Source organism: Emys orbicularis, chromosome 4, assembly GCF_028017835.1.
Source record: "Emys orbicularis isolate rEmyOrb1 chromosome 4, rEmyOrb1.hap1, whole genome shotgun sequence".
NCBI classification, from domain to species: domain Eukaryota; kingdom Metazoa; phylum Chordata; order Testudines; family Emydidae; genus Emys; species Emys orbicularis.
The window spans coordinates 42187699-42211719 of NC_088686.1; the positions used below are offsets into that span (position 1 = coordinate 42187699).

Genomic DNA, 24021 nt, shown 5'->3' on the forward strand with positions numbered 1-24021 from the left:
ATTAAATAAAATCCCCTTTCTAATGCAAATTACCAATTACCTTTGAACAGTTTCCCATTGTACAGAGCCCTTATTGTACCTCTAGCTAGAGGGGGGATTCTGCGTTTAGAGACAGCTTTCCACTTGGAGGCTATCCCTCAGTTTCTGGATGGATTTCAAACCCCTTCCATTTTACAGTTTTTTTTCTTCAGTCAATATAGATATTCAAAGTGGGGAAATTCCCAGTTGTCTCAATGTTTTTCCATTAACTTTAATGGTCCACCATTGTCCTTTCTTGAGCTGGACAATAGATGGTTGCCTGAAGCTGGTTTCTTGTAAACACCTAGCTTGGGAGGTACCTCTCCCACTTGACTGCTCACCTCCCTGATGTGAGGCGTAGCTAAAATTTCACCACAGAATATGAGCACTGTTTTCTCTCTATATAAATACTTAGATTCATAACCACAGTCTGTATATATTTCATAATGACCATCAAATTCAGAACATTACAAGCTTTCATAAAAGACCTTACTCAATATACTTTTATAGTACAATAATACCACATGGTTTAACTGCTAATTTTGGGGGTTTAAACCTTCTGTTCTCCCCTTAGGGTGCCATACCCTGATTGTCACACCTCCCTTGTGAGTCCGATGCTGGAGTTTTGGCAATTGGACATGACATAAGCTTCACCTTTGCTCCCTCTTCTGTGGATAGGACATCAGCTATTTTGTTCTCCAACCGCTCAATATGTTTAATTTCTATAAATTCCTGCTAAGCTATGCTCCAACATAGCAATGTGGAGCTGGTTCCTTTTGTTCTATGGAGCCATAATAATGGTGACTTGAATGGTCTATTAACACCCTGAATGCCTCAATTAAACAGGTAGAATCTATGTTGTTGTACAGCCCAAACATTCCTTTTCTATTACAGAATAATTCTGTTCAGTGGGAGACAGTGTTTTGCTGAGAAATTCAATTGTCACAACCACACTACATCTTTAGATTGAGGAACTAGACCAATATAAACAAGTGGAGAAGTTCTTTTACTTCTGTACTTGGCACTGGTATGACTGCTGCTAGAATGCTGTGTCCAGTTCAGGTGTCCACAATTCAAGAAGGATGTTAATAAATGTGAGAGGGTTTAGAGAAGAGCCCTTATAATGATTAAAGGACTAGAAAAACATGCCATCGCTTGAGCTTCCTGAGTCTATAACTATATTTAGCTAAACAAAGAAAATTAAGGGGTGACTACAGTCTAAGTACCTACATGGGGAACGAATATTTGATAATGGCCTCATCAGTGTAGCAGAGAAAGGTATAACGTGATCCGGTGGCTGGAAGTTGAAACTAAACAAATTCAGATTGGAAATAAGACATCATTTTTAAACAGTGAGGGTAATTAATCAGTGGAACAATTTACCAAGGGTCGTGGTAGATTCTCCATCACTGGCAGTTTTACAATCAAGATTGGATGTTTTTCTGAAAGATGCTCTAGGAATTATTTTGGGGAAGGTCTCTGGCCTGTGCTAGACAGGAGGTCAGACCAGATGATCACAATGGTCCCTTCTGGCCCTGGAATCTATGAATAAAATGTTATTCTCATTGGCTAAAATGCTGTTAAAGTTATTTGGGGATTTCTTGTATTATAAGAATCTTAACAATGTTGTAATAGATTGCACTCCTCCCCTTTCTGCCACTCACTGGCAGTGGGAATTGTTCAGGATCTGTTCTGTAAAGGAATCACAGTGAGTTTGGTTCTAAAACCCCTGTGTTCAGCAGTTTTATGACTTTCTCAAAAAATGTTCCTCTTGGGCTGAAAATTTCTCATGCTTGGTTTCAGTTCAAAGGTAAACTTATTTGGAACATTTGATCAAAATCTATACAGTTGGTTTTTAATGAGGTGGATGTAGGTGAAAAAAAAGTATTCTGCTTAAAAAAATAGCACAGACCCCTTTTATTTCCCCTTCAATAATTCATGCATGGGTTTGTTTGCAGCTGCTTGACATGTGTTGTATGAAATGTTAATTGTTCACAGCAGAGGTGAGTTAGGTGCAATACATACTTGAGAACAGTAGAGAGAGCTTGGGGAAAATGACCAGAAAGAAGCGTTTATCTTGTGTGAGTAGGCCGAAATCATAACGTTTATTTTGTTTCCTTCTTGTTTTTTCTCATATTTTTTATTTAGAATTTCAAAACCTTTTTTAAACAAACAAAAATAACTTTATCAAAAGTAATTAAACAACCAAAACTTTTTAAAAACAACACTAGTAACTGATATATACCAGACAGGCCTATGCAGGTCTGTAGCAAATGTACTGCTAATGATTATATGGAATGCAATTTAACATGCATAGTTAGAGTGAGAGTCACCAAAGAGAATGGCGGTCATCACTTTTTTTAGTTCAGATTTATAAAACCGCAAGACATGGACAATATTCAAAACTCTCTTCAATAACTACTTGTAAATTGAAGTGGAAAGTCACTTTATTTTTGGTGGTAATGAGGCACTTTGTGTTGCTGGCTGTTTTGCTGGGGCACAGTGGGAAGGACTGACTTACTGATATCTTCAGGTGATGGTCCCTGTGTGTATTCCACACATGGGGTACACATGCACACTCTGTGCCTGAGTCCGGGATTTTTTGTAAGCAGTGTCCATTGGCCCACACGGGCTTTCCTCGTGCACTGCACCAAGGGCATAAAAGGTGGTGCAGGCCAATGCCTTGCCAGTTCCTTCTTAGCGCCACATGATCTGAGTCGGAATCTTCGGTGTCCTCTGCTCGGTTTTTACTGCATCATTGCTGTAAGCCATTGTATATAGTTAGTTCTGAGCAGCTTTAGTTATGCTATAAAAATTGTGTGTTCTACACAGCATAGTTGGATAGTGGTTTTCCCTCTTTCTTCCCCACTGTGATGGGGAAGTATCCACCCCATACTGACCTATAAATGGGTTGAGAGAGAGGGAGGCTGCTCAGGAGGCATCCAATTAGAGAGGGGCTGCGAGGAGCAGCCAGTCAGGGCCGGGCTGGCCCATATAAGAAGAGCTGCAGGGCAGAGCAGGTTTAGTTGCTCCCTGGAGCTCGAGAAGGGAGGACTGCCTGCCTTGCAGGAAGAAGAACACTAGCACCTTGGACAAAGCAGTGTAGGGCAGGATCAGGGGAGTGAGCGAGCTCCCGGCTGACTGCTGGCATGCTGAGGCCCTGAGATAAGGGAGGAGGTGTGCTGGGTCTGCAGGGGAGTAGCCCAGGGAAATAGACTGAGAGGTTCAAGGGGACGCACCACGTGGCTGCCATCTACAGGGTCCCTGGGCCAAGACCCGGAGAAGTGGGCGGGCCCCGATTCCCCCCTCACCCGCACTCGCCACTGAGTAAGTGACTGGACCGTCGCACTGAGGTACATTCCTCCGGAATGGGGGAACATAGAGTGCGGCATGGCCAGAGGGCTGTGTCCTGAAGAGGACGTCGCGGTCCTTGGAGCGACACGGGTCCAGGACCAGAGGTGACGGCAGGCAAGACACCACCAGAAGAGGGTATAGAGCTAATCCCCAGGGCAGCCAGCAGAAGGCGCCGCAGTGTTGATTGGCACCCTGTTACACCCACCCAGGACCCTTTTCCCCCTGAGAAGTCTGGGATTATGCCCAGAGTTCCAGGGTTCAAAAACTGTATTTTCTGCCCTCACTCCTTTTCAGTGAGTGACGAATATCAACTCTGCCTACTGCCTGGATGAGGTTCATAATTCTGCCAAGTGCAGTATCTGCTGCTCTTTTCCTCCCCAGTCTCGTGAGTCTCAGAAAACATTTTATGGAGAAGGCAATGAAACCCCACTCAGATCCAGGCAGGGGAACCCACCCGTACATCAGTCTCAACAAGCAGGCATGAGCTTGGGAATGGAGGCTAAAACTGTTAAGCCTAAAGAGATGGCTTCACATGAGAACAAGGGGCATTTTCCTACACATAAGGACAAGTTCCTGAAGAGAAAGGATCACTTCCTGACCCCATCAAAGTGGGGGAGCTGGCGTGCATGGACACTAAGGACTTAGGTCTGAGTAAATCTTCTCAACAGGAGAAGGAGGCGTGCAAAGGTATGGACATCAGTGACTATGGTGAAGACCTGGGATTAATGGCTCCTGGCACTCCCATCTACTTTAAGAGCCGATGTGGCATCTGGAAGCAACACGGCTCCAGAGGAAGCTGCCTGCCACAGTGACCAGTCTGGTTCCAATGGCTCTGCTGATGGACTCTGCTGGTAATCCAGGACATTCTGACACCTATGGCTCCCCAGAGGACATCTTCTTCCCTGCCCGCATTCACCCCTCCTACCAGAACTGTCTCTATTCCGGGATGTGGATATACCAGAGGAAGAGACTGTTCTTGCAAGGCAGAGTCCCCATCCTCCCTGCCAGCCTTGAAGTGCAACCATAGGTACCATTGGTTCTTCCGGAGATCAGGCTTCTGGCTTTCTTGTCGGATGAGTCTGAGCCTCTGTAGGAGCCTCTGTGGTGTCAGACAGAGGGAGCATGAACCACGAGCCCCAAATGATCAGGGTTCTGACCTCCGACCAGAGATGATTGGCCAAGGGACAGGCGTTAGCCGATGGCATGGGGTTTTCCTCCATCATTTGATCCATCCTACTGGCAATGTTGGGAACCCTGGGAGCCCTACCAGAGACATCTGGGATCAGTGCAGGAGCCCTGTTTGCCATTGCCCACTATGCACAACCAGCACTGTCAGAAGGGGAAGGTGAGCCAGATCCGACTATTCCAATGGTTCCGGGAGCAATCTTGTCATCTTCACCAGATGAGGCGGGTGCTCCATCTTCTCTGTCTCCACCAGACGACTTTAAACAATACCAGAGGCTCATGCACAATGTGGCAGTGGAGCTACAGTTTCAGCTGGAGGATGTCTAGGAGCCTCAGCACAGTTTACTGGACATTCTGCAGCCTTCCAGTCCTAGCCAACTGGCCCTCCACATCAATGAGGCCATCGTGCACCCAGCAAAGGTGGTTTGGCACATCCCTGCTTCTTGTCCACCCACCCCTATGAGGCCTGAGAAATGCTACTTTGTTCCATCCGGGGGGGGAGAGATTTGTCTCGCCCAGTGCCTAACTCTTTGGTGATGCAGATGGCTACAGAATAGTCCAAGCAACAGCATCCAAAGTCTACTCCCTCTAATAAGGGACATAAGTGACTCAACTTACTAGGAAGAAAGGTCTTCTCTTCCACCTCCCTCCTGTTCAGGATCTCAAATTTCCAGGTCCTTTTGGCCAAATATGATTTTACCAACTATAATAAGTGTTTGGAATTCAAGGACAAGCTCCCTGAGGATGATAGGGCCTGCTTCCAGGGCTTAGTGGATGAAAGAGGGCTGGTGGCCAAAATTCCCCCCCAAGCCACACTGGAAGCAGCAGATTCTGCTTCTAGGAGGATGGCTACAGCCATAGTTATGAGGAGGAACTCATGGTTGCAATTCTCCGGTTTCCCTAGAGAGTTGTGGAGTACCATCCCAAATCTGCCCTTTGATATTATCAGCCTCTTTTATGAGAAGATGGTGGAGTCTCTCCACTCCCTTAAAGACTAAAGGTCAATGCTTCGCTCACTGGGCTTTTACAGCCCTGCCCCTAAGAGAATACATGAGCAGGACTGCTGAGATCCACATCCCCTTACTGATGCCATTTAATTCCTCTCCCCTAATATTTGGAGGCCACCTTATGAAATTTGCAGAAAAACTGGAGGGCCTTACCTACAGATAAATGGGTATTAGAGATTATTCATGATGGGGTTATCTGATGGTGTTTCTGGTATCTCCTATTCACAAACACCCTTCTCAGTTCCTTTTAAGGGACCACTCTCACGAGATTCTACGACAAGAGTTGAACTCTCTTCTCCTCAGGGGAGCCATAGAAAGGTTTCCACCTCAATATCAAGGGAAGGGATTCTACTTCCTGATCCCCAAGAAGAATGGGGGATGGAGACCAATTCTTGATCTGCGACAGTTCAACTAGTTCATTTGAAAGCTAAAATTCCACATGATATACTTGGCATCAATAGTTCCCTCATTAGAGGACTCGGCTTTTGACATGAAAGATGCATATTTTCACACTGATATCCACCCAGCTCACAGAGTTCAAAATCATGCCCCCCACCCCCACTATCAACAGTTACGTGTTGCCTCTGCCTTTGCATGGGATATTGTGCTGAAACTTGGCCAGTAGGGATTGCTTCTGATATATACAAACCTTTTTTGATTTCAGAGAGACACCCACTCATCCCCTGACTGTTTGAGAAGATCACTGAGTTGCTGGGGAGATGGTGCTGGGCAATTTGGTGAATATTAATAAGTGACTGGCAAATTAAAAAAATATGTCTGAGGGCCTATTTCAGTCCTTAAAATATTAGGGTCTGGGCACATTGGTATTGCCAGGAGCTCAGTGGCCACTGTGTGCAAGATAGGGACGGTGGGGTGCCCCTGTCTAGTTCCTCATTTGAGATTAAGGACGCCGGGTGTGTGCTGTGGCTTGGAATTGAGGCAGGGGATGCTGGTAGAATAGCAAAGGGAACTAGTGATTCCAGAGGACTTTATGCTTGGCAAATGGGTGAGGGGTTTCTTAAATCTGGCAGTCTCTCAGCCTATCAGCTCTTTTCAGGTCTCCTTCAGCAGGATTATGTTACCCCTGTGGGAACCAGAATCTGAATTTCCTGAGTTGGTGAGGGTGTAAAATCTGAACCAGGCAGTATTGGCCAGTGATAGGGCAGAAGAGTGGGAGTCGGGAGAGCTGCGTCTTCTCCAGCCTCTATCACTGTGACTTCTTGTGTGACGGACACTTCCCTGCATTGTGCCTTAGTTTCCACATGTGTAAAGTGGGGATGATGATGCCTACTTGCCTTTGTTAAGCACTTGGAGACCTACAGTTGAAAAGCCCTATAAAAGGGCTGTGTGTCACCAGTGTTTTATTGACGTGACTTTCTTGCAGTGCTGTATGTTACTGTAATACAAGGTTTAATGTACAGTTTGGTGAAAATGTAGTGCTTGTGAAAGATGTCCTATTGACAGACCTAGCAACAAGAGTCTCTTTATCCACAGAACAGGTTCATTTTCCGTCACATTATCCTCTGTTGGTGCTTCAACCTGTGGCCTATTCATCCTCAGCCTTTCTGTTGAGAAGGGCTAACTGTGATGCTGACCTTCATGATGTGGATGCTTTTCTCACTCAGAGCTGGACTGAGATATTGCAGGTAGCAAATAGCCCTCAGAGGGTGAAGACATTCACTGACCGGTCAGCAGCCTAGGAGTGAAAAGCACTCAGACGCTGCGGTGGATTAGTAGTGACTTATTCCCAATGACTTGAGCCACCTAGTAGGGAAGCCCAGGGTCGAAATGGCTTAGCATGATGCAAGTCAGGATCCAGAAACAGAAGGGCTTGAATTCCAGAGCAAGCCGCACTGGGGAGAAACCTTGGAAATACCGACTGCACTTCATGTCTGGTTGGACTTGGCCTTTCCTCTGAGCTGTTTCAGCTCACGGGGGTGTGGTGAATCTTGTGAAATCTATACAGCACCTCTTCGTGGTGCCTGCTCTCAACTAACTCCTGGCCCTGGCCCACTGTGGAGTGGCTGGTGGTGGTGGCAATCCAGGGGCTGGCTTGTTGCATTTGGTAGGGGCTGGGGGTAGCAGCATTCCAGGGGCCACAGTTTTGCGGGTGAAAGCTGTCTGGGGCTGGGGGTTGGAGGAGAGAGGCAATCCATGGGCTGGGCTTTGAGGTTCTCAAGAGTGGTTGGAACTGAATGTTCTTTGTGTTTTGAACCCAAACCTCAGAATGTTAACCCCACTCTGACCAGAACCCATTAAAATGTCCCCTGAATCCTTGGCAGTAGGACCCACCATGCCCTGCTGCTGCACAGCCCTAGCTGACGTGGGAGAGTTAATTGAGTTGCCACATCTACTTGGCAAATATAACCCCCCCCTGTCCTGCCTTTGTCCCCCCTTTCCCACAACGGGATGTCAAATCAGAGGGACGGACAGACCCCAAACAAAACCCTGGGGCCATGGATGTCTTAGATTGGAGCCATTGCTTGTCTAGGGCAGTGGCATCAGAGCTGGATCAATTCAAACAAAGCTCTGGGCCTAATATCCATCCTCCCTGATCATTCCTCCAGGACAGAGCAGCGACTCTCCCTGCACATGAAATATTCACCCAGAACCCCCCTCCAACCTGTACGCAGGGGCCCATCTGGACAAAGCTGTCGCAGTCTCTGCCACAGCCAGCTCCACTCTGATAAACAGCAAAGGGACCAGCAGTGTCCCCGCTGCTCCCTTCCTTTCTCTGGGGGCGGGGGAGACAGGCACCAGGCCTTTGATGTGCAGGAACAGGCCTGGCTGACATGCTGTATGTGTGCTCATGTGAGCCTGGCCCAGCTCCAGCTCTCTTTGAAGTGCTCCAGTGATCAGGATGAAAGGGAGGGGAGTCCCTCCCCAAACCATCTGGCCCTAATTGCAGGTAAAAGTGCCGTTCTGTCTCCCTGGTGGGGAGGGGAGCTTCTCCCTCTTTGTTAATCCTGCAGCTACAGTCTGGGCTCATGAAGGGGAAGGAGGGTTTGGTGGTGCCAGGGAAGAGAGCTAGGAACAAAGGGGGATTTAGGCTGGGCATCAGGAAATACCTGCTACCTGCGAGATGCACTAAACTGGGGAATCAGGCAGGATGGAAGGCACATAGGTTGGAAAGTTAAATCCTAGACCACTGGAGAACCTTCTGTAGGGAAGCCTGCATTGGTTGAGCGAGGACTGGGGTGTAGAGAGCTTGACAGGTTGTTCCCATCTCCAATTTTTCTGATGCACTGAAGCTTGCAGCCCCTTTGACTTGCACCCTTTAATCCCAGTGTGTGTCGAGCGCAGAGGTTAGTGACGTGGGGACCTGGTTCAAGTGGTTTCATTTGGAGGAGTTAATCCTGCTTCTTTCCAAATCCACCCTTAACCCATCCTGGTCTGGAAGCCTCTTGAGAATCAGGCTTCCTGGAAGATGGCATCAGCACGAGACTGTTTCTTGCTGCAGCTCCCAGACCAGAGTGGGAATGCAGAGGTGAGCACAATGTGCCTCAGAATGGATAAAAATGTCAGCAGAGTGAGAGCAGGTCAGTTAACACACAGCTTGAGTCACGGGTACCATTTACAAATAAGTTATGTTGCTTCATAGTCTGTTATACAAGGGGGCTTTAACCAGCCATTATCTGTTTCCTACAATGTAAAATGCAGCCATTCATCTTTAGCAGTTTCTTTTCCTATTGACCTTTAGTAGACGATTCGTTCAAGAGGTTCCTAGAGACAAAGCGGGTGAGGTAATATCTTTTACTGGACTAACTTCAAATAAGTTGTTTTCTCTGATTCTAATAAATAGTTTTTACATGGCTGGGTTATCTTGGGAAAGTTCCACCTCAGATTAATTCACCACATATGAGTGTCGGGCTGGGTGACTTTGTGACCATTAATAATCTTTGCATTTATCATTTTCCAGCTAGAAGTTATCAAATCTCGTGCCTCAGGGTGAAAATTGATAGTTTGCAGGGGCTGATCACGGTGGGGGGCGTTTTGGAATTTTCCCTCCATGTAAAATATTGAACAGCTGGGCAGGTGCATTATAGATTTTTGTCCTTCCTCCAAAGAATTTGGTCTCGGACATTGTCAGAAGTGAAGATCCCAAACAAGGTGGACTAGCAGATTGGTCTGGTATGGGCAGGGAAATCAAAATGCCAGATTAGATGGGACAGTGTTATAGCAGAGAGGTGCAAATACTGGACTGGTTTCTGATGTGGCAGAAAGCAGGGAAATGCCAGACATAATAGAGCCATTGCTCTGCTCCAGAGTGGCAGGGATATTGGACTAGATGGGCAATTGCTCCGCTTGGGTGCTGTAGGGGGGGTGAGGATAGTGGAATAGATAAGTCGGTGGCCAGATCTAGTGTTGCAGTCAATATGCTCTTTGCTTGTATGGCCTGTTTGCTGTCTCAGACCACACTTGGAGGAATAGGGAGATGGTGGGTCAATAAACCTTGCGTTTGTTCTTAGTAGGCGTGTTTCAGGGACCTGTTCCTCGGCATTTGCAGGCAGCTGCTCACCTCCATAGTGCCTGCTCTCCTGTCCTGTCCCTGGTGTGAGGATGTAGTGGAGGGAGTCCTGAATGGTAGCTGTGGAGATGGTCAGGGTGGGGTTGGAACTGCCATTGCTGCCTCTTTCATTGCCAGGTCTCCACTTCATCTGACACCCATTTGACTCAGGAAGAGGAGATGCCACAGTCCAACAAGGTTCGGAGCCTGAGGCGAAGCGGGCAGGCTGGGCCTCGCCGGCACAAACGCCGATGGTCGTCCCAACGGGCTGTGAGGAACCAGCCAGTGCCGCTCTGGCCTGGCGGCGCTAGCAAGGAGGAGAGCACACCCTTCGTGCTGGACTTACAGAACCTGCCAGGGTTGGCCAACGTTGACCTGAGTGCCCAGAACCCAAACATACAGGTAGGAGCACAAGTCTCTGTCACTGGCTGGACACGGACACTTTGGGCAGGAGCAAAAAAGTAATGTGGCTGGATTATGCAAGCGTAGAATCACTTGAGCGGCCGGGGGACGACCTGATTGGGGACGACCTGTCCATCTGCCGTGCGGTAGGGACCAGAAGGGCCCCCAAACTCCTTCCTCTGCACCATGACAGGACTGATTTCGTTATCAGTACACCATTCCAGACAGCTGGTCTCAGCCTGGATTATCGCCAGTGCTGTTGATTCCACCACAGCTTGCTCTGTCACCAACAGTTTTTAGGGTAAAGTGCCTTGCAGAGGCCAGTGGGGAGTGACTGTGTGCCAGGGTGGTGGCACTTCCTGGGACAGTATTGCCACATCTGACAGGAACTCCCTCGCTCTAAGAAGCTTGTGCTTATGGGCTCACTGTACATTTTGGGCCAAACTAATGGGGAAGCAGTGGCAGATTTTTAGTGACTGTTACACCCAAGCTCCAGCAGGGAGACACTGAGATCTGCTACAGCTCCCCATTGTTATGGGTGGGAAGGAATCCAAGTGGAGAGGTGGGTGGGTCTGGAATGGATGAGAGAAGGGACCTGACTCCAGGGTGAAACTGAACAAAGGTTCCATTTGGGTCGGCTCTTACGTTGCCCAATCCAAGTCACCAATTTACTGAAACTGGGCAATATAAGGGGCTGGGGTGATACATTTTCCCCAGAGTCTTGGGAAAGAGAGGCCAAAATAAACTCCCAGCACATAGGAGCAATGGGAAGCAAACCACTGCCATGGTTAACCTTGTATTGGGGGGAGCCTATTGACAAAGTCCCCTAACCCTCACCCTGCCTGTATAGAGCCGGCACAAAATCCACTGGGGAAGGATCTGATCGGGAACACTCCCTTGATGTGCTGCAGGACTTGGTTGGGCAGAGGGGTAATACCTCCAGCTCAGTATCCAGAATTGCTCTGATCTCCATTTCCTCTTCATCCCTAAAGGGCCTGAATGCTGCCTTAGCTGGGCCCTGGCCATCAGCATGTGTGCGGGGTGCTGAGACTGTCAGGGGGAGGGCACTGTGGCAGACTGGAACTGGACCCAGGCCTGGGGAGTGCCACAGACAGACTGCAGGGTGGGGTCAATTAACCAGATGTTTTCTCTCTGGCCTTGTTTGATCTCCTAATTGGAAACCTTTTGTGTGGGGGCCCCATTTCCTAGACTCTGCAAGGCTGATACCATATATTTTGGCAAATAATCCTCAGGCACATATAAGCCACACCCATTTAGGACAGGAGATGCTGGCATATAAACTCCTTGCACCAGGGAATGAATGCTGTATAACCAGATCGGCTCGGTCAGGATTCTCTGTACTCCTGGACCCTCTCGCTTCTTTCTAGAACTCCTCCCTTTAAAGAACAAGGATGGGTTCATGGACAGTTTCCTAAGGGGATACGATCACTGAATTTCTAAAAGTTCTAGCCTATGCACTGGCCCTCTGCAGTCAGGAGAGATTTTCCCCAACCCTGCCTGGCTGGGCTAGCCACCCCCAAAACATGTCTCCTGACTGACCTGCAATACCCCCCGCTAGTCTAGCCTTGGCCTACCCACACACACCTCTGCCAATGTACCTCAATCCTTTCTTGCAGCAACCCCTGCTATTCCAGTCCTGGGTCCCTCCTACCAGCTGTGCCAGGCTGAGTTTTGTACTGTGGAGGAAGGTCTGCTTGCAACTAGGCTGAGATCCACCAAACTCACTGCTCTAGTGATTCAAGCCAGAAAATAATCTTGGCCTCTCTAGAAGTGTGGCTGGAGTTTCAGCCCACCCGATCACCTCAATGCTGGTCCTGCTGCTTTCCATTCCCAGAGCAAGGGCCCAGCTAACCCCCAGGGACATCTTACTTTGTAGCACCCATCCCATTACTAAACTGCCTCCTCTCTCGGTGTGCGGGGGCTGTTTCTATTCCTGGAGGATTATGTTGCTTGACCGACCCCTTGCCTGTCTCGGGCACCTCAGCGTGCTTCAGAAACTGTTTACCAAACCTGAATCTCCCCAGGTCTTCTGGGTTGTTGTTGTTTTATGCAATGTGCCTCTCGCTGCCTCCAGACTCTGGGATGTCAGGTTTTTTCAATGACACATTAAAGCAGGGGTTTCAAACAGGCGGCCCGCGGGCTGCATGCGGCCCCCGGAGTTATTTGCTGCGGCCTGCCTAGCTCCCCGCCCCCCCGGAGTTATTTCCTGCAGCTGCCAAGCTCCCCTCACCCACTGCCCCCTCCCCCCCAGCATACCACGTCCCCATTCCTCTGCCTACCTCCAGGTGCTTCCCACCACCAAACAGCTGTTTGGTGGCGCGTGGCGCTTTCCAGGAGGGAGGTGGGAGGAGCGGGGAGCCGCACGCTCAGGGGAGGAGGCAGGGGCGGGGATTTGGGGAAGGGGTTGGAATAGGGGCAGGGAGGGGGCGGAGTTGGGGTGGGGACTTTGGGGAAGGGATTGGAATGGGGGTGGGAAGAGGCAGGGGAGGGGCGGGGCCTCATGGAAAGGGTGGAGTGGGGGTGGGGCCAGGGGCAGAGTGGGGGCCTTTTGCATTTTTATATGAAAAGGTGTCAGTGATGCGGCCCTCGGGCCAATGTACTAGTCCACATGTGGACCTCGTGGTGATTTGAGTTTGAGATCCCTGCATTAAAGCCAGGACAAAGTGACTGGAGCCATCAGCCGTGGGAGGATTCTAGCAGGGCCTGGCACTGTGTCCTGCAGCACAGCACAACCCGGCCAAAGGGGGAAACTAGTTGGAATGTCTAGATCCTGAGTAGGGAGCTATTGGACCAACAGGAAAATCCTTTGTTGCCCGTTAAGGGAGTCCCTGGCAGCTGAGTCAGCCAGGAGCCCTGGCTTCAGTGCTGGCACCTCCCTTATTGCCCTGCCTTGTGTCTGGCTTCCCAGGTAACCATTGAGGTGGTAGATGATCCCCAGGCTGAGATAGAGATGGATTTGCTGAAGGAGACCAGCAATGACTGGTCCCTGACCTCCTCCGAGTGGTTGTCGCACAAGGACCTTTTCTGGCCCCTCTTCTGGGAGTACACGGATCCCACTGAGGAAGAGGAGGACGAGGATGACAGCCTGGACAGAGGGGAGGAGGAGGAGGAAGATTATACAGCAGAGTATGAGGAAGAGGAGGAGACAGTGCTGAGTGGAGTGGGAGGCGACTGGGACCAGAGGTGGCCGAGTCAGAAGAACTGGATCTTCAAGGAAAAATATAATTATGGTGAGTTATCCCCTGCCCCTCAGCAGATGCCCCCCCAAATTCTGCAGTGGCCACCTCCCTGCCCACTAGGGGCTGGATTACTGTTAAAGGCATTGGGGGCATCCACAGGGCAGCCTGTTCTAGTACAGGGATGTCAGACACATGGCAGCTTGATGGATTTGCATAAATCTCAGCTTTTGTGTGTTTAAAAAAAAAAAAAAAAAAAAGGAAATTTCTAGTCCCTATGGCTCTTAAGGAAACTTTCCAAATGTGCCCCAAATGGAACCAAAACAGTGAAGTCTGCCTGAGTCTGCAGATAGCCTAGATAAATAACTCAGAGGTGTGAATTGAATTCCCAGCTGATTGGATTGCTAACGCTAAAGCCTAATGAGTACGTACATTCAGACTAGAAATAAGATACAGATTTTTAACCGTCAGGTAATTAGCCATTGGAACAACTTACCTAGGGATGTGGCAGGTTCTCCGCATTTGAAGGCTTTAAATGAAGACTGGCTGCCTTTCCAGAAGATATGACGTAGATCAGGGGTCGGCAACCTTTCAGCAGTGGTGTGCCGAATCTTCATTTATACACTCTAATTTAAGGCTTCGCGTGCCGGTAATACATTTTAACGCTTTTTAGAAGGTCTCTCTATAAGTCTATAATATATAACCAAACTACTGTTATATGTAAAGGGTGGCCTGCTGGGACTCCAGGCCCGAAAGCAGGATGAGCAAGGGCTGGAAACCAAGATTGGCAGCTGAGGTGAGTGGAGTAGGTGGCTGGTAGGCCTGAGCAGGGCTGGAGGCCTGGACCCTGTCTGCAAGAGAGCCTCCAACCGGAAGCAAGGTGAGTGGAGCTGCGCGGTAGAGACCCCTGCTGGCGAGGGGCCAGCAGCCAGAACCCCAGAGCAGCGACTGGCTCGGCCTGCCGCCACTCTGGGGTTTCTGCCCCCAGCTCCTGCCAGCTGAGGTCTCAGCCCGCTGCCAGCCTGGGGTTTCTTCACCCAGGCCGGCAGCGGGTGCTGAGTGGGACCCGCGGGGACCCGGCTGGCAGGAGCCGGCAGCGGGAACTCCAGAGCGGGGCGGGCTGAGCGGCTCAGCCCGCCGCGGCTCTGGGGTTTTCACCGGCGGCTCCTGCCAGCTGGGATCTCAGCCGGCTGCCAGCCTGGGGGAAGGAACCCCAGGCCGGCAGCAGGAGATGAGTTGGACCCGCGGGGACCCCGGCTGGCAGGAGCCGGCAGCGGGAACTCCAGAGTGGGGCCGGCTGAGGGGCTCAGCCCGACACCCGCTCTGGGGTTTCGGCTGCAGGCTCCTGCCAGCTGGGATCTCAGCCCGCTGCCAGCCTGGGGGAAGGAACCCCAGGCCAGCAGCGGGTGCTGAGTTGGACCCGCGGGGACCCCGGCTGGCAGGAGCTGGCAGCGGGAACTCCAGAGTGGGGCCGGCTGAGCGGCTCAACCCGACACCCGCTCTGGGGTTTCGGCTGCAGGCTCCTGCCAGCTGGGATCTCAGCCCGCTGCCAGCCTGGGGGAAGGAACCCCAGGCCAGCAGCGGGTGCTGAGTTGGACCCGCGGGGACCCCGGCTGGCAGGAGCTGGCAGCGGGAACTCCAGAGCAGGGCGGGCTGAGCCGCTCAGCCCGACCCCCGCTCTGGGGTTTTCACCCGCGGCTCCTGCCAGCCGGGGTCTCAGCCTGCTGCCAGCCTGGGGTTCCTTCCCCCCAGGCCAGCAGCAGGTGCTGAGTTGGACCCGCGGCGGGTCCCGCAGGAGCCGGCAGCTGGCAGCGGGAACTCCAGAGCGGCGGCGGGGCTGAGCGGCTTAGCCCACGCCGCGTGCCGGGAAAAATCGGCTCACGTGCCAACTTTGGCACGCGTGCCGTAGGTTGCCGACCCCTGATGTAGATCAAACAGCAGTTATGGGCTCCAGGCAGAAATGAGGGGGTGAAGTTCTCTGGCCTGTGTTATGCAGGTCAGACTAGATGATAATGGCCCCTTCTGGACTTAACGGCTGTGACTCTATGATCTTTCAATGTCAGCATTAACTGTCTTATGAATGGGGCAGAGGGGGAGAGTGAAGTGAGCGAGACTGAATGTGGCATTAAGGTACTGAACAAATAATAAATGACCTAAAAGTTGAGTTACTACAGCAAGGCTGTATTCTAACCTTGATCCTGTGCAAACCTCCACTGCCATCAGTGGGAGGTGGTTGTGGATAGAGGACTGTGCAGTCCTAAATGTATATCCAGCCCATGGACCATCAATAAGCATGGAATTCATCCCTCCCCACTGAATGAATTTGAGCCCTGGTGTAGTGGTTAGCGAAAGGAGACCGGGCGCCATGATTCCAGGGTTCTGCTCTCAGCTCTGAGAGAGAGCGTGCCAAGGTGGGAATTAGGGCTCTGGTTCTGTTCCTGGCTCTGGGAAGGAGAACGGTCTAGTGCAGAGGTTCTCAAACTGGAGGTCGGGACCTCTGAGGAGACTGCAAGGTTATTACATGGGGGATCGTGAGCTGTCAGCCTCCACCCCAAACCCCGCTTTGCATCCAGCATTTATAATGGTGTTAAATATAAGGGGGGTCGCACTCAGGCTTGCTAAGAGAAAGGGGTCACCAGTACAAAAGTCTGAGAACCACTGGTCTAGTGGCTAAGACTGGGAGTCGGGACGCCTGCATTCTGTTCCCAGGAAGCACATCCTGAGAAGGGTGCCAGCGAGGGCAGGTGCGGCCACCTGCTGCTGCCCCGACCTGGCAGAGTGCCTGCACTTCCGGGTTTGTCAGGAGGGGCATCCATGAAAAACTCTGAGCAATTAGAAAAGGGGCAGAAGGGGGCACTTCAGGGATGGTTCAGGTCCCCTGGTGTTTCCACTTCTCCCCCACTCCCCGTGTCACAGTGGTGGGGACTGGACGCAGCTCCATCCAGAACTAGCCAGGTCCCCTGGTGTTTCCACTTCTCCCCCACTCCCCGTGTCACAGTGGTGGGGACTGGACGCAGCTCCCTCCAGAACTAGCCAATGTGGTTCCCAGAGCTGGCCAGAGTGGGGGCACTGAGAGGAATTGGATGTGCCCACCTCCAGCCTCTCTAGGGCTCGCGGCTGTGCTGTCAGCAGTTCCTTAAGGTACTTACCGTATGCATGTGCTCTCGCCCTCTCACATTGGGCCAATGGGAAATCATCACTGAATGGAAGTGTTTCCAGTGGTTCTGCAGGGATCGGTTCTACGCACTATTCAACATTTTCATCAATGGTCTGGAAGCAAATATAAAATCACTGCTGATGTACTTTGCGGATGACACAAAGCTTGGCAGAGGGTAAATAATGATGAGGACTTGGCAGTCACACAGAGCCATCTGGATCACCTGGTAGGCTGGGCCCATTCAAACAAAATGCCTTTTAATACAGCCAAGTGCAAAGTCATACATCTAGGCTCAAGGAATGCAGGGCGTACCTACAGAATGGGGGACTGTATCCTGGAAAGAATTGACTCTGAAGTGGATTTATGGGTCATAGTGGGCAGGCAACTTCCTGTGAGCTCCCAGTGTCATGCTGTGGTGAAAAGGACTAATGAGACCCTGGACTGTATAAACAGAGCAGTAGTGTGTAGGAGTGGGGAGGTGATTTTACTTCTGTGTACAGCATTGGTGAGATCAGTACTGGAATACTGCATCCTGTTCTGGTGTCCAGATTTTTTAAAAGGATATTGATAAATTGGAGAGGGTGCAGAAAAGTGTCATAAAAGTGATTTGAGGACTGCAGAAAATGCCTTATAGTGAGTGATTAAAGAGCTTGATCAGGTTAGCTCATCAAAAAGAATATTGAAGTGATTTGATTACAGGGTAGAAGTCTCTTCACAAGGAGGAAATACCAGGTCCTTAAGAGGTCTTCAGTCTAGCAGAGAAAGACATCACATGAACCGATGACTGGAAGTTGAAACTAAATAAATTCCATGTAGAAACAAGGCACAAATTTTTAACAGTGAGGATGATTACCCATGGAACAAACTACCCAGGGAATTGATGGATTCTCCATTTCTTGGTATCTTCAGATCAAGACTGGATGCCTCTTTGAAAGATATGCTTTGGCCAAGCACAAACTATTGTGCTTGGCCAAAACCAAGATTATACCAGAGTTCAAAAAAGAACTAGATAAATTCATGGAGGATAGATCCATCAATGGCTATTAGCCAGGATGCGCAGGGATGGTGTCCCTAGCCTCTTTGCCAGAAGCTGGGAATGGGCAATGGGGATGGATCACTTAATGATTACCTGTTCTAGTCATTCCCTCTGGGGCACCTGGTATTGGCCACTGTCGGAAGACAGGATAGTAGGGTAAATGGACCTTTGGTCTGACCCAGTATGGCCGTTCTTATGTTTCTTATTGGGCTCAATGCAGGGATAACTGGGTGAAGTTCTATGGCTGCTGATATACAGGATATCAAACTAGATGACTTCAACTTTAAAAATCTATGAATCTGTTCAAGTGCTCTCCTGAGCTCTAGCCAGCTCCCCTTTGGAGATAGCTCAGGAGGGCAGGACGGGGAGGTAAGAGCAGGGTGATGTAGGCAGAGGGAAGCCAGCAGGGAAGTCCAGAGCAGCTCCAGGCTTCATTCCCATCTGGGCTTTGCACAAGGACTTTCATGCTTTGTCCTTCTCTTGCCATCCCCAGACTATGAAGATGAAGAGGAGTGGAGCTCTTGGTCCCCCTGCAGTGTGACCTGTGGTAGCGGGAACCAGAAGAGAACCCGGTCCTGTGGCTACGCCTGCACAGCCACCGAGTCGAGAACCTGCGACCTGCATCACTGCCCTGGTGAGCCTATTGTACTCCTCATGCTCTAGACAGAGCCACTTCTCTGCCTCCCCTAACACCTTAGGGGGCCCTTTCTCAAACTCATCCACCCAGTGGGCCCTGCCCACAGCAAGATCCTGTTTCTGCTAGGGGGGGAGGGATGAATTCCCAGCTCGGGGCAAGAGGGTCACTTGAGGAATTTTCCATCTCCACAGGGCAGGGAGAACTTTATCTCTTTCTAACATGATGAAGGGATCTAGGTGGGACTCACTCCAGAAAATAAACCCATAGGCCAAATCCCTCTGTGGTCCTTGGCCTGCATCCTAAACCCTTAAAACACTCAGCTTTCTTTTCCTCTGTTTGGATACTGGCTAGTGCTTGAAGGGTTAATTGTTTTCAATTTTTTGATCTGGGCCAGTAAAAATGGCTGGTTCTTTCCATCATGAAGAGAAGGTGTGGCTTGTCATTCCATAATCAGCTGTAAGTAGCCCATGGATCATAGATCTGCTGCCTAACATCAAATCTCTGTTACATATAAAGCCTGAAATCCTCACTGGAAGTTTATTGAGAGCTGGCTCCAACCATCAGGATCCATCGCAACCAGTGATCTTACACTCCCTTAGTGTTATCCTCCTTGAAGTACCATCCCGTTGGTCTTCTGTGTATAGGGGTAGGCCTCCATGAAGGTGGGGAGGGGGCAGGAGGAAATACAAGGGTCTGGTGCCCAACCCCAGCCAGGACCTCTGGCCCATCCCTGGAAAGGGATTCATTACCTCTGCTTGTATGTTTTATCTCCAAAGGAGCAGATGGGGAGATGGTCTTCACCACTGATGAGACGCCATTTGAGGGTGAGAACACCACGGAGATGTTCAACTCAGGTTAGCACGTTTCTCCTCTGTACAATAGGGCCCTGGGAGCTCCTAAGGGATTTCGTGGTGCAGCACCCCAAGGAGGAGATGCTGCTACCTGGATGGGAGTGTTCTGCCAAGGGGGCCAGGTTCTGGTGGACTTCAGTGAAATATCCACACAGGCATGAAATGTCGGTCATCCCTCTCCATGTAGGGACCTAGGCATTAGCATGTGCCAGGCACCGTGTTCTGACAGAGGGTGCTGGCATGGGCTAGGCATTCCACTCAAGGGTGGCTTCATAATTGGAAGGGTAGAAATGCCCCAGTGGAAGTCCCACCCTGAAGCAAGAGAGAGATTTGGTGCCCCACGCACCTAGGTGTTTTCACAGTCATATGAGTCTATGGCCCTTGTCCATGCTACAGCTATACTCACGTTGGAAAGCCCAGTTACAGCACGGTGGTCTCACAGCCTGGTTACAGTCTGGTTCCATTATGCAGTGTAGACAGAACCTAACCCAAGTCCCTGAGCCACGTTGAACTTTGAGGCAGTGTGACGCTTTAGCACAGATTTTAGGCATGGGTAAGGTCCCATCTGCACTGGCTGTAGTGGTATGGACACGACCCATGACTGCATCATGTTCCTGTTGGTGATTTCACTCTGCCATGTGCCCTCCTGAAACAGACCGATGGCGCAGCCGCTCTGGTAGCCTCTCTCCAACAGTGGCTGGTGCTGGATGCTTAGAGATTGTGCAGAGCCCTCATTAAGCACCTTGCTGTGCAACACTATCCCATGGAGAGAGATTCTTTTCTGACCCCCATCTCTTGATCAGCTGTTGCCCTCAAGCCACAGGGGCTGTTGTCTCTGGCAATCTCCTTCCCTGGTACCAGCTCCTCCATGGAGGCTATGGTGATTGTTAGCCCAGCTGTTGTGGTATAACTCCATTCCCAGGACTGTGGCTGGACCTCAGAGAGGTGCCCACTGGGTGGGGTCCGGAGGTTGCTCATGCTCTCCCTCCCACCCCCCACCCGCCCTTGTTTCTCTCCTCCAGATGTCGACAGCTGTGAGAAGTGGCTGAACTGCAAGAGCGACTTCCTCACCAAGTATCTGAGCAAGGTGCTGACGGATTTGCCCAGCTGCCCCTGCTCCTACCCATTGGAGGCTGTTTACAGTGCTGTGAATCTGCGGGACGAGCGCCAGGGCAAGAACTTCCGCTGGCGGGATGCCAGCGGGCCCAAGGAGCGGCTGGACATCTACAAGCCTACGGCCCGCTTCTGCCTGCGGTCCATGCTCTCCTTGGACAGCACCACGCTGGCCGCCCAGCACTGCTGCTACGACGAGCACACAAAGCTCATCACCCGAGGCAAGGGGGCCGGCGCCCCCAACCTCATCAGCACGGAGTTCTCCCCGGAGCTGCACTACAAGGTGGACATGCTGCCTTGGATTCTGTGCAAGGGGGACTGGAGCCGGTACCATGCTGTTCGGCCCCCCAACAATGGGCAGCAGTGCGCTGATAACCCCACTGAGGAGGAGTACCTCTCCCAGCTGCAGGAGGCCAAGGAGTACTAGCAGAGCTCGGCCGAGTGATGGGGGAGCAGGATGTGGCAGGTCCACCACGTAACACCCCAGGAGCACCAGGGGGCCTGTCTCTCTCTCCACCGCAATGAGGGCACGCAGGCCACAGAGGCTCTGGAGTCGTCCCCTGCTTGTCACTCCCTTGGAAACAAGCAGTCCGGGGGAGAGGCGGAGCCCTTGGCCCTACACGCAAGTTCCCTGTCGGTGCCAACCACAGGGATTGGTTTTAAATCTGTCTTTTCACAGAGGCATCCCAGTTCCTTTCCAGTTTCCAAGGGGCCTAGGTGATCCTTGCTGCATGATTGGCCCCAGGGGTGCTGTTCTCACCCCAGCTACTTCTCTGTGGATAGCACAGGATCCATGCGGGTGACAGCTAGAGGCAATGGAAGGCAACGGCCTCTGAGGGTGGGGGTGTATAAAGGGAAAGGGTGCAGCTCCTGTTACTTTTCTATGAAGTGTTAATTGCAATCTCACAAGGAGCTCAGGGGCTTATGGTGAAACATTCTTGGCTTCTATTTGCTTCATGTTGCAGCTGTGCTGGTGGAGTTTAATACACCACCAAGACTTGCTGTTAAGGCAAAGAGTTAGCAGCTTTGTCAGAGACATCCAACCAGGCAACTGTATAAACGCCTGCCTCAGCAGGTATTGGGTCTCCTCTAAAACCTGGGGATGGATCCTCCCAGGAGAGTGCTCCTAGTGATGAGTATGGGGTGGGGTCTCCCCTGGATCTTACATTTCAGACTTGGAAAGAAAGAGACTGGGAAAGACCCATGTGGTGTTCCCTGGGCTCTTGTGGCTGGGGGATGGGGTAGTGATGCGAAAACATGCCCTCTTCACAGAGTTATTGAGAATAATAAGGCACACCTGCTGCCAGGGCCAGGGGCAAATAGGGACAAACAAGCTCTGATCTCCACCCAGAGGGGATGGAAAAGGAAATGATCCAATATCTGTGTCCTCACTTCAAAGGGAATGGGATGGGGGGATTGGTAGAAGTCACATCATCAGCCCATATGTACACCTGGCTCTCCCTGGCAGGCCAGTGTTGCAGTGTTGAGGAGTGTCCTTTCATAAGATAGATCAGCAGTTCCCACTCACTCTCTTCCCACAGCCTTTCCCTGGCTCTGCAGAGTGAGGGAGGCAGCCCTGCTGTTTGTGTCCTCACAACGATGTGCAGAAAGCACCCAAGTCAGAGGAATCTCTCTGCAAGCCCAGACTCTGCCAGGGTGACCAGCTGTGACCAGGGCTTTTTCCCCTGGGACTGGCCAGTGGTTTTGACACTGTAAGATCATGTGGGGACGGGAGCTAGACTCCCGCATGTGGATGCTTGCACCATTGCTGGGTTTTGCCCTTTGAGAGGCTGTGGCCATAGCCAATGCATCTCCGTTGTGCCCCCCACCACCACTAGGGGAGAGCGAGTGTGATGGATTAGGCCACTCCCTGCAGCTTGGCATCCGGTTAGCAAGAGCAGATTGGCGTCTGCTCTGTTTCTCTCTGGGCACCTTCAAAGCCAGGTCCCCTCTTCCTCTCTCTCCACTGTCCCCAGTATTCTACTAGTCCAGTCCCCTGCGTTCCTGCCTGCCCAGCCATCTCCCTAGCTTTATCCCTCTTGTCTAGTAGCAATAGGGAGTGGAGAGTGTCTGGAAGAGCAGCAGCTGCTGAGTGGGAGGTGCTGGTGTCCTGAATAGTCACTCCCCACCCTTGCCCTCAGCATGTCTTCATTTCCAGGCTCTTGGGGTATGGTCATTGACTCCAATCCAAGGCTCCCATCCTACTGGGGTGAGAAGCAACACAGGACCTAGCCAAAGGTGCATGCTTCACCCTCCTGTCACCTCGATTAAGAACTCCCCGACCAGGGCCCACAAGTCTCTCATGGACCTGTCTGCTGCTGGGGATGTTCTCTTGTGGCTGAAGCCCATCCTGGGGCCAGTTCCTGTGGATTATTTGAGGGAGCTGAGGTATGACTCATCCCCTTAAGGTTCTTGTGCTTTGTCCACTGCTGACTGACAAGTGCATGGTGTGCTGGATCACAGTGTGGCAATAGCGACATCTAATGGCCACCTAGGGAAATGGCAAATGTCATTCCTAGGGAGGGTCCCAGGCCCAGCATCTTACGACGGGTGTGGGGTCCAAATAGGTGATGGGAATAAACCACTCACCACTGTGGGGCAGAAATGTCACTTCCTTCCCAAACGGTATCTTCTGCCCAACCTCCTGAAATGTGGCAGCCCAGCCCCACCTCATCAGGGAACCAGCGCAGGTCTGTCCCTCTGCTTCAAGGTACAAGGTACAAGGTAACATCAGGGACAAAAAGAATGAGGAGTACTTGTGGCACCTTAGAGACTAACACATTTATTTGAGCATAAGCTTTTGTGGGCTACAGCCCACTTCATCGGATGCATGCAGTGGAAAATACAGTAGGAAGATATATATACACAGAGAACATGAAAAAATGGGTGTTGCTGTACAAACTATAACGAGAGTAATCAATTAAGGTGGGCTATCATCAGCAGGAGAAAAAAAAACTTGTAGTGATAATCAGGATGGCCCATTTCCATCCTGATTATTGCAAGATCATCCTGATTATCACTACAAATGTTTTTTTTTCTCCTGCTTAATTGATTACTCTCGTTACAATTGGTATAGCGACACCCATTTTTTCATGTTCTCTGTGTATATATATCTTCCTACTGTATTTTCCACTGCATGCATCTGATGAAGTGGGTTTTAGCTCACGAAAGCTTATGCTCAAACAAATTTGTTAGGCTCTAAGGTGCCACAAGGACTCCTCGTTCTTTTTGCTGATACAGACTAGCACGGCTACCACTCTGAAACCTATCAGGGACAAAGTGAGACGTTCATCTCCTATGACAAAGGAACAGTGTCAAGTGATTTAATCCCCAAATCAGACCCAAGTAGTTCGGGAGGAAAGAGCTCCAAATGCTCAGTACCTTGTTTTCTCCATCCATCATACCCCCCCACTGCCGAGAATTGAAGCAACTCTGTTTTCCTGAACCTAAAGCTGTCACAGAGAGTCTACCCTGTTGGAGTGCAGGGTAATTACTTGTCCTACATCCAGAGTGGTGTCATTTCCAGTGGTGGCAATCAGACAGCAAGATGGAAGTGC

The 24021-nt window shown here is 50.8% G+C and overlaps 1 protein-coding gene across 1 annotated transcript in view; it reads left to right on the plus strand.

Annotated features, from left to right (window-relative positions):
- Positions 1-20891, plus strand: part of ISM2 (isthmin 2) — a 42427-nt gene extending 21536 nt beyond the window's left edge. Inside the window, exons 2-6 of the mRNA XM_065404243.1 lie at positions 10210-10473; positions 13403-13724; positions 18357-18497; positions 19277-19354; positions 20374-20891. Coding sequence (XP_065260315.1) covers positions 10210-10473; positions 13403-13724; positions 18357-18497; positions 19277-19354; positions 20374-20891 — 1323 coding nt within the window. The remainder of the gene's footprint in view (positions 1-10209; positions 10474-13402; positions 13725-18356; positions 18498-19276; positions 19355-20373) is intronic.
- Positions 20892-24021: the final 3130 nt, after the last annotated feature.